The sequence below is a fragment of the Mya arenaria genome, chromosome 11 (assembly GCF_026914265.1).
Source record: "Mya arenaria isolate MELC-2E11 chromosome 11, ASM2691426v1".
NCBI lineage: Eukaryota > Metazoa > Mollusca > Bivalvia > Myida > Myidae > Mya > Mya arenaria.
The window spans coordinates 1570248-1587426 of NC_069132.1; the positions used below are offsets into that span (position 1 = coordinate 1570248).

The 17179-nt window shown below is 36.3% G+C and overlaps 1 protein-coding gene across 3 annotated transcripts in view; it reads left to right on the forward strand.

Annotated features, from left to right (window-relative positions):
- The window catches only part of LOC128208238 (ninein-like protein), a 55668-nt gene that overhangs the window by 17317 nt on the left and 21172 nt on the right, over positions 1-17179 (forward strand). For 2 of the 3 annotated variants that reach the window (XM_052911716.1, XM_052911715.1), the window contains exons 5-14: positions 4947-5037; positions 5314-5477; positions 6847-7112; positions 7539-7611; positions 7858-8000; positions 8948-9088; positions 12626-12658; positions 15040-15214; positions 15884-16000; positions 16278-16367. In XM_052911716.1, the coding sequence (XP_052767676.1) occupies positions 4947-5037; positions 5314-5477; positions 6847-7112; positions 7539-7611; positions 7858-8000; positions 8948-9088; positions 12626-12658; positions 15040-15214; positions 15884-16000; positions 16278-16367 (1293 nt within the window). The remainder of the gene's footprint in view (positions 1-4946; positions 5038-5313; positions 5478-6846; positions 7113-7538; positions 7612-7857; positions 8001-8947; positions 9089-12625; positions 12659-15039; positions 15215-15883; positions 16001-16277; positions 16368-17179) is intronic. The other variant, XM_052911717.1, reaches the window with a different exon arrangement.

Consider the following 17179-nt stretch of genomic DNA (forward strand, 5'->3'; position numbering starts at 1 on the left):
CCCCTAAATATAGAGGTTCAGTTGTATCTATGAGATAGACATTCACCCCTAAATCTAGAGGTTCAGTTGTATCTATGAGATAGACATTCACCCCTAGATCTAGAGGTTCAGTTGTATCTATGCGATAGACATTCACCCCTAAATCTAGAGGTTCAGTTGTATCTATGCGATAGACATTCACCCCTAAATCTAGAGGTTCAGTTGTATCTATGAGATAGACATTCACCCCTAGATCTAGAGGTTCAGTTGTATCTATGAAATAGACATTCACCCCTAGATCTAGAGGTTCAGTTGTATCTATGAGATAGACATTCACCCCTAGATCTAGAGGTTCAGTTGTATCTATGCGATAGACATTCACCCCTAGATCTAGAGGTTCAGTTGTATCTATGCGATAGACATTCACCCCTAGATCTAAAGGTTCAGTTGTATCTATGCGATAGACATTCACCCCTAGATCTAGAGGTTCAGTTGTATCTATGAGATAGATATTCACCCCTAGATCTAGAGGTTCAGTTGTATCTATGAGACATTCACCCCTAGATCTAGAGGTTCAGTTGTATCTATGAGATAGACATTCACCCCTAAACATAGAGGTTCAGTTGTATCTATGAGATAGACATTCACCCCTAAATTTAGAGGTTCAGTTGTATCTATGAGATAGATATTCACCCCTAGATCTAGAGGTTCAGTTGTATCTATGAGATAGATATTCACCCCTAGATCTAGAGGTTCAGTTGTATCTATGAGACATTCACCCCTAGTTCTAGAGGTTCAGTTGTATCTATGAGATAGACATTCACCCCTTAACATAGAGGTTCAGTTGTATCTATGAGATAGACATTCACCCCTAAATTTAGAGGTTCAGTTGTATCTATGAGATAGATATTCACCCCTAGATCTAGAGGTTCAGTTGTATCTATGAGATAGACATTCACCCCTAGATCTAGAGGTTCAGTTGTATCTATGAGATAGACATTCACCCCTAGATCTAGAGGTGCAGTTGTATCTATGAGATACACTTTCACCCCTAAATCTAGAGGTTCAGTTGTATCTATGAGATAGACATTCACCCCTAAATCTAGAGGTTCAGTTGTATCTATGAGATAGACATTCATCCCTAAACATAGAGGTTCAGTTGTATCTATGAGATAGACATTCACCCCTAGATCTAGAGGTTCAGTTGTATCTATGAGATAGACATTCACCCCTTAATATAGAGGTTCAGTTGTATCTATGAGATAGACATTCATCCCTAAATCTAGAGGTTCAGTTGTATCTATGAGACATTCACCCCTAAATATAGAGGTTCAGTTGTATCTATGAGATAGACATTCACCCCTAAATCTAGAGGTTCAGTTGTATCTATGAGATAGACATTCACCCCTAAATCTAGCGGTTCAGTTGTATCTATGAGATAGACATTCACCCCTAGATCTAGAGGTTCAGTTGTATCTATGAGACATTCACCCCTAAACATAGAGGTTCAGTTGTATCTATGAGATAGACATTCACCCCTAAATATAGAGGTTCAGTTGTATCTATGAGACATGCACCCCTAAATCTAGAGGTTCAGTTGTATCTATGAGATAGACATTCACCCCTAAATCTAGAGGTTCAGTTGTATCTATGAGATAGACATTCACCCCTAAATCTAGAGGTTCAGTTGTATCTATGAGATAGACATTCACCCCTAGATCTAGAGGTTCAGTTGTATCTATGAGACATTCACCCCTAAATCTAGAGGTTCAGTTGTATCTATGAGATAGACATTCACCCTTAAATATAGAGGTTCAGTTGTATCTATGAGATAGACATTCACCCCTAAATCTAGAGGTTCAGTTGTATCTATGAGATAGACATTCACCCCTAAATATAGAGGTTCAGTTGTATCTATGAGATAGACATTCACCCCTAGATCTAGAGGTTCAGTTGTATCTATGAGATAGACATTCACCTTTAGATCTAGAGGTTCAGTTGTATCTATGAGACATTCACCCCTAAACATTGAGGTTCAGTTGTATCTATGAGATAGACATTCACCCCTAAATATAGAGGTTCAGTTGTATCTATGAGACATTCACCCCTAAATCTAGAGGTTCAGTTGTATCTATGAGATAGACATTCACCCCTAAATCTAGAGGTTCAGTTGTATCTATGAGATAGACATTCACCCCTAAATCTAGAGGTTCAGTTGTATCTATGAGATAGACATTCACCCCTAAATATAGAGGTTCAGTTGTATCTATGAGATAGACATTCACCCCTAAATCTAGAGGTTCAGTTGTATCTATGAGATAGACATTCACCCCTAGATCTAGAGGTTCAGTTGTATCTATGCGATAGACATTCACCCCTAAATCTAGAGGTTCAGTTGTATCTATGCGATAGACATTCACCCCTAAATCTAGAGGTTCAGTTGTATCTATGAGATAGACATTCACCCCTAGATCTAGAGGTTCAGTTGTATCTATGAAATAGACATTCACCCCTAGATCTAGAGGTTCAGTTGTATCTATGAGATAGACATTCACCCCTAGATCTAGAGGTTCAGTTGTATCTATGCGATAGACATTCACCCCTAGATCTAGAGGTTCAGTTGTATCTATGCGATAGACATTCACCCCTAGATCTAGAGGTTCAGTTGTATCTATGCGATAGACATTCACCCCTAAATCTAGAGGTTCAGTTGTATCTATGAGATAGATATTCACCCCTAGATCTAGAGGTTCAGTTGTATCTATGAGACATTCACCCCTAGATCTAGAGGTTCAGTTGTATCTATGAGATAGACATTCACCCCTAAACATAGAGGTTCAGTTGTATCTATGAGATAGACATTCACCCCTAAATTTAGAGGTTCAGTTGTATCTATGAGATAGATATTCACCCCTAGATCTAGAGGTTCAGTTGTATCTATGAGATAGATATTCACCCCTAGATCTAGAGGTTCAGTTGTATCTATGAGACATTCACCCCTAGTTCTAGAGGTTCAGTTGTATCTATGAGATAGACATTCACCCCTAAACATAGAGGTTCAGTTGTATCTATGAGATAGACATTCACCCCTAAATTTAGAGGTTCAGTTGTATCTATGAGATAGATATTCACCCCTAGATCTAGAGGTTCAGTTGTATCTATGAGATAGACATTCACCCCTAGATCTAGAGGTTCAGTTGTATCTATGAGATAGACATTCACCCCTAGATCTAGAGGTGCAGTTGTATCTATGAGATACACTTTCACCCCTAAATCTAGAGGTTCAGTTGTACCTATGAGATAGACATTCACCCCTAAATCTAGAGGTTCAGTTGTATCTATGAGATAGACATTCATCCCTAAACATAGAGGTTCAGTTGTATCTATGAGATAGACATTCACCCCTAAATCTAGAGGTTCAGTTGTATCTATGAGATAGACATTCACCCCTTAATATAGAGGTTCAGTTGTATCTATGAGATAGACATTCATCCCTAAATCTAGAGGTTCAGTTGTATCTATGAGACATTCACCCCTAAATATAGAGGTTCAGTTGTATCTATGAGATAGACATTCACCCCTAAATCTAGAGGTTCAGTTGTATCTATGAGATAGACATTCACCCCTAAATCTAGAGGTTCAGTTGTATCTATGAGATAGACATTCACCCCTAGATCTAGAGGTTCAGTTGTATCTATAAGATAGACATTCACCCCTAAATCTAGAGGTTCAGTTGTATCTATGAGACATTCACCCCTAAATCTAGAGGTTCAATTATATCTATGAGATAGACATTCACCCCTAAATCTAGAGGTTCAATTATATCTATGAGATAGACATTCACCCCTAGATCTAGAGGTTCAGTTGTATCCATGAGATAGACATTCACCCCTAAATCTAGAAGTTCAGTTGTATCTATGAGATAGACATTCACCCCTAAATCTAAAGATTCAGTTGTATCTATGAGATAGACATTCACCCCTAAACATAGAGGTTCAGTTGTATCTATGAGATAGACATTCACCCCTAGATCTAGAGGTTCAGTTGTATCTATGAGATAGACATTCACCCCTAAACATAGAGGTTCAGTTGTATCTATGAGATAGATATTCACCCCTAAATATAGAGGTGCAGTTACTGCTGTTCTATTTGTTTTAAACAGGGGTGCACATCTTAAATATGAGATGAAAAAAAATGAGGTACATCCCTATATTTAAACCTGTACCTCTAAATTAGATAGATCCTGCAGCTCCGTTTTGGCACTTTTGTCGGTTTTGGAAACTTTTGACCCAATTGTCACATGGATGAGCAAATAAGTTGTCTGTAAAATATAGGGGAAGAGCTTATTATTAGATTATTCACACTTGAAGGGTTAAACTTATTTTGTTAAGAACATTGTAAAAATGAGACTAAAATACTGAAAAATATATTGAGTTTGGCAGAGATGACCCAATTTTAAAGCCTTTTGTAATAGTATTTAATTTGTTTAGATTTGCAAAAAAAAAACTAAATAAGAGAACAATTGTACTTGATTATAATCTTTCAATGTAAAATTCAAGATATTATAATTTTATTTCTTATAAGCTATAGGTTTCTGTAACAGGAAATATCATTCTATGTTTTAAGCATTGTCTCCAGTAATTTGTTTTGCCTCAAGTGTGACAAGGGCTATAAGCTGATACAAAATCAATCTCCTGTCTGTTTCCTGGGTAAAAACTCAAGGTTATTTCACCAAGAATTCCAGAACAAAGTGTTTGTAAGTAGGTGATATCTCAAACTGTTGAAGATATGTCTTACGTATAAAAACTACTCCTAGGATTTTTTATGAAACGGTCTTCAGTAAAGGTGTCATTTTTGAGGGACCAAGACAGCCCGCAGTGGTGATATATGGACGCACATCTGTTTGCCTATTGATGACAATGACTCAAGCCAAGGACTGACATAGCCCTGTGTGTTGAATATTTCAGACTGGCAGTGAGAGTCAGAAGAAGAGACGTAGACACGAGGGCCATGACTCCATCTCTGACGGGGATGAGACGGAAACATTTGAAGCTGAAGGTATATCTATTGATTGAAGTTTGTTGATGTAAGAGATGTAAAAGACTTCAAATGATAGGAAATGCTATTATTGCCTTGTTGTGTGCTTATAATACTGATAGCCTGTTTATTTTATCATTCACTGGTTCTAAAAATGTTGAAATGTATTTATGATTTTTTTTAAGCATTTACAAGCATGATACAGCTGAATAATGGTAAACAATTCATATGCAAGATAAATATTTTTCCGTTTTACATGTATGTAATTATGTCTGTATGTATTTTGTTTTTACCCAGGCCAATTGAACCTAATGATGGCTGACAGTGAGGCCCTGACAGAGGAAGAGAGCTACCTACGGGACATCTGGCGGAACCTTGGGGTCGGCAACACCGGCTACATTGACATCAAGGAGCTTGCGCGTGTCTGTACCCACATCGGCATGGAGGAGATGAACAACATGGTATGTGAGAAATGTTTGTGCTTTTTAATTGTGAACTTTATTAGTATGTTTTCATTTTCATAATATCGCGAAACTTTTATAGCTGTAGTTTTTATTGTTTAAAAAAGGAGACAATTAAAGAGGCACAATGATAAGAACAAATTGTTATACCCACACAAATGAAGTTTGAGGGGTATATAGGAGTGAGCTTGTCGGTCGGTCTGTCGGTTTTTATGGTTTCCGGACGATAACTCATGAAAGGCTAGACAGATTTGAAAAATTTTTGGTACACAGGTGTAACATCAGAAGATACAGGTCAAGTTCGATATTGGGGCTGGTGGGGCCAAGGTCAAGGTCACTGTTACTAAAAATAGAAAAACGGTTTACGGACAATAACTCATGAAAGGCTTGACAGATTTGAACAATTTTTGGTACACAGGTGTAACATCAGAAGATATAGGTCAAGTTCGATATTGGGGCTGGTGGGGCCAAGGTCAAGGTCACTGTTACTAAAAATAGAAAAACGGTTTACGGATGATAACTCATGAAAGGCTTGACAGATTTGAACAATTTTTGGTACACAGGTGTAACATCAGAAGATACAGGTCAAGTTCGATATTGGGGCTGGTGGGGCCAAGGTCAAGGTCACTGTTACTAAAAAAATAAAAATGGTTTCTGGACGATAACTCATGAAAGGCTAAACGGATTTGAACAATTTTTGGTACACAGGTGTAACATCAGAAGATACAGATCAAGTTCGATATTGGGGCTGGTGGGGTCAAGGTCACTGTTACATAAAATAGAAAAATGGTTTCCGGACGATAACTCATGAAAGGCTTCACAGATTTGAACATTTTTTGGTACACAGGTGTAACATCAGAAGATACAGGTCAAGTTCGATATTGGGGCTGGTGGGGCCAAGGTCAAGGTCACTGTTACTAAAAATAGAAAAATGGTTTCTGCTTCATAACTTTAATTGGGCATGAGATATTGTGATGAAAACTTGCTGTATAGGCAGCCTCTGTGAAGACAATGCTTGTGATTGAAAATGGGGCCAGTGGAGTAATGGTTTTTGTGCACTGTTACGAAAATAGAAAAACGGTTTCCGGACGAACAATACATGCATGATAAAAGAAGATGCAGTGTGCAGTAACCTTGGAGTTATGGCCTCTTTTCAAAGGAATGGTTTGCCATTCCTGTGTCCAGGCGGCATTTGGGGGTATTCGTCACTCCTGTGACAGCTCTAGTTTTAAATGGTATGTCATATTTTGTCCATAAAAACAAATGAAATAATTGGAGGAAAGTTTTAAAATAATGCCAGATTCTCTTTACTAAGTCTTAAACACTACTGAAGTTAATGGATTTATTGTTTTATTCTCTAAACTTTAAGCAACTGAAGCAGCTGTTTGACAAGCTTGATGCAGATGGGGATGGGCGTGTTTCATTCAGGGAGTTTCAGCAGGAACTGTTCCAGCACACTCCCCCCAACCCTGTCCAGGCCCCACCCCTCAGGAGCAGGGGAACCACCCCGACTAGAGCCTTGTCTGCCCAGAAGAAGCTGAAATTCCCCAGTGGTGAGGATAGGGCCACACCTTCAATGGTGCATGGTGCTGGCATCACTGGTCTGTTCTCTGAACTGGATCCAGATAAAACTGGGTAAGGCAAATGTTTCATCAATCTTTCATGATTTATTTGAATGGATTGTACAATGTAGTTCTCTACAGAATTTTTTTACTGATCTTAACAGTTTTAACTATGTAGATTTTAAATATGTTCAGCTCTACCATGTAACCTGTCCTTAGCCCATGTTCACCAATGTGTTGAGTCAAAAATGCTCAAATGTTACAAGATATATCTAATGTAGTTGTTGTACAAAAGCTGTGTTTTAAAATAATTAAATTATAGGAAGTTTTTTTTTAAAAACAATTGGCAAATTTTACCATTAGTCTTTTCATAACAATTGTACACTGAAATTGTTTAAGTGTTAAGTTTTGAGTCCAGAGCTCGGACTCAAGTTGTGAGTTAATATTGGCCCGGTATTACTTGCTGTATTTTTGATGTATGTGTGTGAACATGTTACAGGTTTGCCACACCAGATGAAATCACAGATCTGTGGGAGAAGTACAATGTTACCAAACCAGCTGATGTTCTACTGGTAAGATTGTGCAGATTCACTAAATTAACAGTTTTCACACTAGATACTATTAAAACTAGCCCATGTTTGAAATGACACAAAATCTGATAAAGCTATATAATGCCTAATGGTGTAAAAGTAATTGACTTATATTTATTAAAATAATTATTATAGAATTATTGCTGATTTCACATGACATGTTTTCGACTGCAAACATTGTATTACAATTGTACAGTAACTCTTCTTACCACTTTTTTCAATCTGCAGGCTTTAGGCTTTGATCTTGGTGCAAAAGTGAGCCTGAGTGAGCTGTCAGCTGCCCTGGAACAGGAGTTGTACAATGTAGAAGACCAGTCCATTGTGTACCAGGCTGCTACCGCCACCCTGCAGCACGAAGTCTCACACCTCCGGTAGGTTATAGTTATTGCACGCCTGAGTGATACTTTCAGACTATGGCATGCTGATGTGGAGCTTTCATTTGTGGCACACATCATGCATTAAAGAGTTGTGCCAACCATTGTTTATGTCCAGTTTCATGTACACCAGCCATTTGCAATGTTCATGGTGAGTGGGTCTTACTAACTTATCATTGAAGAATTATGTTATATGGTTTAAACCAGTTGGCTCGATATCCCAGGGACTGGCCAAAATACTTCGAGCCTCGTTGATATCAGCCCAACATACACAGACATCGCGAAAGTTCAGAAAAAGTCTCGGTCATTTGGACCGACAGCCTCTGATATTTTGTCTGTCCGAAAGAAAATTTGCAGGTCCACAATTTTTGTTTGAAAACTTGCTTTTTCAAAGCCTTTGTTGCTAATTTTATATTTACAAGAAATAAAAATGTATTAAGATATTCACCAGTTAAACTTGAACACAAATAACAGTTAACAGAGCTACACTACTGGAAAACGACATCGGATTCGTAAACAAATGGTTACTGATAAAAATGCTATTTCCTGTTAAACAAAATAAATTATTCTTGCTTTTAAGCGGTGTTTGATAATTGGTAAAGATTAAATCTTCATTATTTTTTACATCTGGCTGTGAAAACTGTTGGTCAGACGGACCAACCCCATCACAAATTTAGTCGGACCGTGTCAAATTTTACCAGTCAGGACCGTCGGACCCACGGTTTTCTTGATGTCTGCATACATGGAGTAAAAAAGGTTACATAGAGAACAAATAATCGGTCCTTTACAATACAGTTCGAGCCATCAAGGAATTCAAGCCAAGCGATATCGAGCCAACGGGTTGACTGTATAATATTGGAATAATTATATAAGATAATTTTATGGTGTGACTTTTAAATACTGCCTAATGTCCATACTATTCATGTTTCCAATGTATGTATCAGGTCATCCCTAGAGCAGGCATGCTGGGCAGAGGAAAAGTTACGCCAGGACCTTGGGGAGGCAAATGCTCGAAACGCACTTCTGGCCAAGGAGGTGGATGAACGCCATGCCAACATGGAGAAGGCCTCACACACAAAACTCTTGTAAGTATGGCCTGAAGAAGTATAGACTGATAGGAACTGTAAGGTAATAGATGATTTGCAATCATGACTAGTAATACATGTAGTTAATTTTATGAGGTGAAAAAGCCTGATAAGAGAATGGACAATGGTATGAAAAATAATAAGCTATCATTGTTATCATATGTCAATATTCATACCATGGATTGCAGAATGAGTCAGTCAATCAATTGCTATATATAAGTTATTACATTACAATGTATTTCCAAAAGTAGGATGTAAAATAAAAATTTGCCGAAAGATTGTCACTTTGCAAATTCTGATGTGACAATTTTATTTTTGCTTTGTCAAAGATGTGGCTGTATCATTGCTCATCTTATAGCTATTTGAGTAAAAAGATTCATAGATACCAGTCAAACCACGCATGGCAGCTGCCATAAATCAAATGTAATGTACAGCATCTGTTCTTTTTGTGCATTTTTTTTTTATAATAGTAAAGAAGAATTGAAAGAGATGTCTTTCTGTTGTAAAGCTGAATATACCTAGACTTTTTTAACAAGATTTTCACATTGGTTATTCGAACATCAAACATCGTTTTTCGGAGGGTTCAGGCGGCATCAAACTCACCTATGAAACTGGATAACTTAAGTTAAGGTTGAAATATTAAGACCAGAGTTTATGGAGATCTTTCACGGGGTTGCGTTTCGGGACCCTAGGTTCAAAGTCAAGGTCACTTTTAGTAAAAATAGAAAAACAGTTGAAACTGGAAAACTTAAGAATTGGCGAACATATTTTGACCTAACTTGGTATGTTGGCAGAGTTTATGGAGACCTTTCCTGGGATTGTGTTTTCGGCTAAATATCATAAGTTACGGTTTATAGGAAGAGGGATTGCGTTTAAGGCCTCTAGGATGAAGTTGAAAGTAAGTCTCTGTAAGAATAAATAGAAAAACGGCTGAAACTGAATATCTTTAGTTTGGGTTGACATACTGTGACCAAACTTGGTTTACAGGAAAAACTTGAGACCTTTCATGGTACTGCATTTTGGGCTCCAAAGGGCAAGGTCAATATCACCCTTTTTTTCTAACAAGAGGGCCATGATGGCCCTGTATCGCTCACCTGTAGCTTTGCTAAATAAAGTGAACATTCTGACCTATTATCATAAAGATCCAATGAAAAGTATGGCCCCTACTAATTGACCTAGTGACCTAGTTTTTGACCCGGGTTGACCCAATATCGAACCTGACCTAGCATATGTTAAGATGATCATTCTGTCCAAGTTTCATTAAGATTAGGCTAAAATTGTGATCTCTATTGTGTTCACAAGGTTTTTTTACTAATTGACCTAGTTTTTGACCGCGGATGGACCAATGTCGAACTTGACCTAGATGTTATAGAAATGATCATTCTGACCAAGTTGCATTAAGATTAGGCTAAAATTGTGACCTCTATTGTGTTCATAAGGTTTTTCTAATATCTGACCTAGTGACCTAGTTATTGACCGCGGATGACCCAATATCGAACATGACCCAGATTTTATAGAGATGATCATTCTGACCAAGTTGCATTAACATTAGGCTAAAATTGTGACCTCTATTGTGTTCACAAGGTTTTTCTACTAATTGACCTAGTGACCTAGTTATTGACGGTAATTGACCCAATATCGAACTTGACCTAGATTTTATAGAGATGATCATTCTGACCAAGTAACATTAAGATTAGGCTTAAGTTGTGACCTCTGTTGTGTTCACAAGGTTTTTCTACTAATTGACCTAGTGACCTAGTTATTGACCGCGAATGACCCAATATCGAACTTGACCTATATTGTTCTAGAGATGATCATTCTGACCAAGTTGAATTGAGATAAGCCTAAAATTGTGACCTCTATTGTGTTCACAAGGTTTTTCTACTAATTTACCTAGTGACCTAGTTTTTGACCTGGGTTGACCCAATATGGAACTTGACCTAGCTTATGTTAAGATGATCATTCTGACCAAGTTTCATTAAGATTAGGCTAAAATTGTGACCTCTATTGTGTTCACAAGGTTTTTTTACTATCTGACCTAGTGACCTAGTTATTGACCACGGATGACCCAATGTGGAACTTGACCTAGATTTTATAAAGATGATCAGTCTGACCAAGTTTCATAAAGATTAGGCTAAAATTGTGACCTCTATTTTGTTTACAAGGTTTTTCTACTAATTGACCTAGTGACCTAGTTTTTGACCCCAGATGACCCAATATCGAACTTGACCTAGATTTTATAGAGATGATCAGTCTGACCAAGTTTCATAAAGATTAGGTCAAAATTGTGACCTCTATTGTGTTCACAAGCAATTGTGAACGGACGGACGGACGGACGGACGGACGGACGGACGGACGGACGGACGGACGACGGACGAAGAGTGATCACAAAAGCTCACCTTGTCACTACGTGACAGGTGAGCTAAAAACAACAGTTGAATTTTAATCTTACAACACAAGATCTTCTGTCAATCATTGAAAACCTGGCGTTGTCTCACTACAGCATTTCTTGTGTTATATATAATACGGAAAAAGCATGAAATGTTCCACATGGCTTCAATGTGTTATGTTTTTGAATATGTTATGCCGCACGGAAAGTTCTGTAAAAATTTTTGCATGCCATGTTAATAATGTTAGGTAAGATTGATATTTTCCATGGTGGTGACTAATTGTTCACAGTATAAGATTGTCACTTGGTAGTTAATATATGTCTAGAATCAAAATCGCATTGTCACTAAATTGTGGTATTTTTAATGGTAATTATGTTTATTTTGTCAAAAGCTTTATTATATCTGTAGAATTAGCGTTTATAAAATGTGTATATGTCTTATTTTCTCAATTAAATTGCCATTAACTTAATTAGATTAACACTATAAATGAACAGGTGCCATTTGTTTTATTGGATGTTTTACACAGACTGTCCGACGTCTGCCTTGCTTTATAAATTTCAAGTAAGGTAAAGCAACAAGCACCTCATAAGCCCATCACTTAAACATCTTAATGATTTCAGAGTTATATATTATAATCTGTTTTTGTTGTATTAATTGTCGTAATTTACAGGGTAATCATCAATGGATACCCATTAGTGGTCAAATTCAAATTTTAACAAATGGGATGGCTGTATCCGCCATACAATAATTTTGTTAAATCAGCAGTCATCTGTTATTGAATTTAATCAGGTGAAGCAGTAGATTTAGATGGATGCAAAATACAATCTTGACCATTAAGCTAAACGGTATTATTAGCATCTTCCAGAGATGATAAAAACATTAATAAAGAAATGTTGCTCTCTTTCTAAGTGAATTTACTGTCCTGGTGATTTCCCTGTTAGCAATGATATTATAAACTTGGTTCTAACAAATATAATTCAGTTAAATACTTCTGATGCTGATTGATGACTTTTCATTGAGCATTTCTATTAACAATTTGCATGCAAAATGGGTTTTTACAACATTGTTAAACGCCAAGTTACTGATTGTATCATGTTGTTTCTTTTCGATCACCCTGCAATTATGAGTATATGTTCACTGTTGTCAGTAAACTGTTGTGTGGCATTAAGTCCACATACATGTGAGTATTGCATGCTGTATGATCATGGATGTATAGAAATGTAGTATATATCTATCATTTATTTGTGATGTACATATACCATGCTGTTTTGCAGCTTTGTCCTCTATGGTTTTCTATTTACATGCAAGTTATTTTGTTTTTACTTTATTGCTAATCTGTGACTGTAAGCCTATAGTTGTTTTAATATTAGAATGTGATAAACATTTTTTTCAACCAAATTTTGGTCATAATTTCAAATTGAAATTGATTTAACCTTTATAATATGAACCATGGATAGGTCAGAGTTGCAAACTCAATATTATTGATTTAACCTTTATAATATGAACCATGGATAGGTCAGAGTTGCAAACTCAATATTATTGATTTAACGTTTATAATATGAACCATGGATAGGTCAGAGTTGCAAACTCAATATTATTGATTTAACGTTTATAATATGAACCATGGATAGGTCAGAGTTGCAAACTCAATATTATTGATTTAACGTTTATAATATGAACCATGGATAGGTCAGAGTTGCAAACTCAATATTATTGATTTAACGTTTATAATATGAACCATGGATAGGTCAGAGTTGCAAACTCAATATTATTGATTTAACGTTTATAATATGAACCATGGATAGGTCAGAGTTGCAAACTCAATATTATTGATTTAACCTTTATAATATGAACCATGGATAGGTCAGAGTTGCAAACTCAATATTATTGATTTAACCTTTATAATATGAACCATGGATAGGTCAGAGTTGCAAACTCAATATTATTGAATGGCCTTGTGATACATTGGGTAATGTTATAATACTTTATTATTATACGTTTAAGTTTGTTTTAATGTACTGCTTGAAGGGATCGAGATGCCCTAAGCTTTATCTTAAAAAAATTCTTCTTTTACTCAGACAGGGAATTTTCCATTGATTTTGTTTGAAGGAATGTATGCATTTTGTTTTATTTTCTTGAGGGTCAACATTGGTGAAATTAGTTTGAAAACCTCCTTTAGTTTGGTGTTGGTTAGACAAACAATGTAGAGAAATAGCATCATACCAGATATTTTTTCAAACTAAATTTACATACCAGACTGAATTTGGTTGTTTTTCTTTATCTGATGTAAAATGTGTATTCATAGTTTTCAATGTTAGATGCACTTGGTGAGGCCTCAATGAAAGTTCTTTATTTGCTAAACTTATTTTAAAATAAAACTATTCATTATATTGATCCATTGACAAATAAAAAATATATGGACAAAACAACTCGTAGGGCCTCGAATAAGAAAAAGAATGAATGGAAAAATGTAACTTATTCAGTGTCTTGTAAAAATATTGTGGTTTGTCTTTAAGGGGATGTTACTCTGCATTATGATTGCATGAACATCTCTTTCTATTATCATATTTATAGAACAAGAAATTGAGAATCAATTGTATAACTTGTAATCATGATATTATATTATACATGTCCTTCTTATTCTACCATACAGTGAATATCAGTGAGTATAGGAATGAAGATTTGAGTTTGAAAATGAATCCCATAATTCCCCTTGAAATGAACGTATGCCTAAAAATATAGACATTCAATATCAAAATGTTTGACAACCCACTTAATCACATGTTTTTGAATTGATAAGTAATTGTAAGCTTCTCATTACTGCAACTTTACTTTATACTTTGTGTCTAGACTTATATAATAAATCATATGATAACATTTTCAGCAAATATTTTGCTTTCACCTTACAACAGTATATCATGAAGCCTGATGCAGTGGTGTTTTTGAAATTGTCACAAATGAGAACTTTTACAATGAAAGATCCTTTCACGTTGGTTGACCTTGTTTTACCCCTCGACCCAGCAGATTTACAGCCCATCATTATACCATTGTTCTGTGATTTATGGAGAATTGGCTATTTACTTATTGAGATAATTCCTATACAAATATATCATTGACACCAAATATAAACAAAGTAAATTCTTTTATTGACAGTGTTTGTAGACCTATAAAGCTAGACATTCTCTGTAATGTTATCTGTAATTTGCAATTCTTTTCTATACACTAAAGTGAACATAAACTAGGATGCATTATGGTAGAATTTTGTTTATAATTATATGGAGTTGTAACATGCAGTTTTTTTAAAGTTCTCTTACACGGGTGATGTTGATATAAAATGCTCTTAATTGCACAAATTATTTTTTGCTAATTATGTTAATGGAATCTTTGCAATTTATTAGTTTTCATCTCATGTAGGAAATTCAACATTTTTGCAGGCTTTATGGAATTGAAAATATGAGCTTATTTAATTTGGATAAGTATTTATTATAGTACAGCCAAAAAGAGACACAACATGTAGAGTTCTCAATTTATAAATGCATAATGTAGACTCATTGTTTTCAGAGCCATAGAGCAGAAGTACCAGGAACAGATTAAGACCCTTCAAGGGGACCTGGATAAAGAGAGGGAGAACCTCACCCAGCTTTCGTCAAAACACAGGCAGGGCCTCTATAACGAAATGGAGGAATTAAGGAAAGAGGAGGCCCAGCTTAGGGAACACCTCAGCCTGGCACAGAAGGTAAGTGAGGAAGAGAGTTATCATGAATTAAAAAGGTCAATCTCCATGCTTATGTCAAGGGTTTTAGGTATGAAAACTTCTCTTAGGATTTTTGTTAAAAATCAATGCGACCCCAAAAAGCCTAGTGCCCCAAAATGGCGCAAGCAGAGCTGGCATGTCATTGAGAAATGTTGTAGGGTAATACAAATTAGAACAATTTTATAGAATTATCATCTTGGTGCTAACATGTTCTAATTATCAGTGATATGTTGAACTGACTTTTGATGGAGTCTGAAACATATTATTTTTTTCTTGAAAATGTTGAATCTTAAATAGACTAAATAAAGTTCAAGTGTTGGTTAAGAAATTGATGAGTTGGATGAAGTTCTTTAATATCATGTTTGATGTAGCCTTTACTACAAGGCTGTAAAAACACTTTGTTTGATTAAAAATTAAATCAACTTAAAGACCATCACTGTTTGCTTTATGATAATTTCATTTACTGAAGGATGTTTTGATATTAATAAATACTCAAGTTAATAAAGATAGAAATATTCATTTTCAAACAGACGTCTCCACTACAATCAGTGAGTCGCAATGTTGTTTGAAATTCAGTTTATTCTGGCTTCTTCTATGGCTTCTATCCCAGTGTTATTGTACCTTTACAACTGTTGGTTATGTGAAACCCAGGAACTTGGTCGTCAAGGAGATGACCTTGAGCAGGTCACAGGTCAGCTGGAGGAGTCACAGCGCCAGTGTCAGAGGCTGCAGAGGGAACTGGATAATACACATGACTTACACAGAAAGGTAAGCCTCTATTTTGCATAGTTTCATTTTACTTCTCTCTTCATCACTTGTTACAGTTTTAACTCAACAACAAATTAGGCAAAAATTACTATATCAGCTATGGCTTTTGACTGGTCAGTTCTTTCACCTCAAAGACTTTGAAAGTTTTGGTTTTCTTCAAAAAATAAATTGCCAATGCCAAAATTAATATAGTTAAATACTTCATAACATATAGCAGTAGAAGTAGATATACCTGAGGGTATAAAATATTTCACCTTTTTCATTGGTAACATTTCAGTTAGCCGAGTATGAGAGTAAGGGAGTAATGAGTCCGGAGGAGCAGCAGTTTACCCAGGAGAAACTGCAGAGGCTAGAGATGGAGAACAAGGTAGGGTGGAGGGGCTGGGGAGGGGATGGGAAGGATGTGGGATAATGAGGGTATAGGTAGTGGAGTATAAGAGTAAGGGAGTAATGAGGCCGGAGGAGCAGCAGTTTACCCAGGAGATAGTGCAGAGGCTAGAGATGGAGAACAAGGTAGGGTGGAGAGGCTGGGATAAGGAGGGTATAGGTAGTGGAGTATGAGGGTAAGGGAGTAATGAGCCCTGAGGAGCAGCAGTTTACCCAGGAGGCTAGACATGTAGAACAAGGTAGGGGAGAGGTAGGAGAGTATAAGTATCTATCACGTGTTTCAGGTACGGATAGAAAAATCCGACCTGAGGGCATGTGTGTAAGCCGGTAACGAGGCTTACAGAGTTACCAGCCATGCAGCGTGCCCGAGGATCGGATTTTTCGATCTGGACCGGAAAAACATGATTGATATTTTTTCTTGCATATCTAAATTTATCAATTTGTGAAAAAATGACGTAGTAAATGAACTTTTGTACAATTACACCAAAAAGCGCGTGCGACGTTGTTTACTGACGTCATACAGCGCAGTAATTTTGAACAACTAAAAGTAGCGTTTTTTAACGATTATTTATGTTCAATTTTAGTTAAAAGTCTTGCTAACATATATACTTGATTGCGCTTTATTGAAATGGCATAATATATTTTTTATCACTCATACAATAAATGAAATAAGAAGTGGGGCGTTGTTGCACGTGACTCATCTTACATGGGGTATGTAAGATTGGTTTTTCCAGCGCTGGTCACATGACCGGAAACACACGTCCGGTATGCAAGAAAGAGGTGTTGAGGATG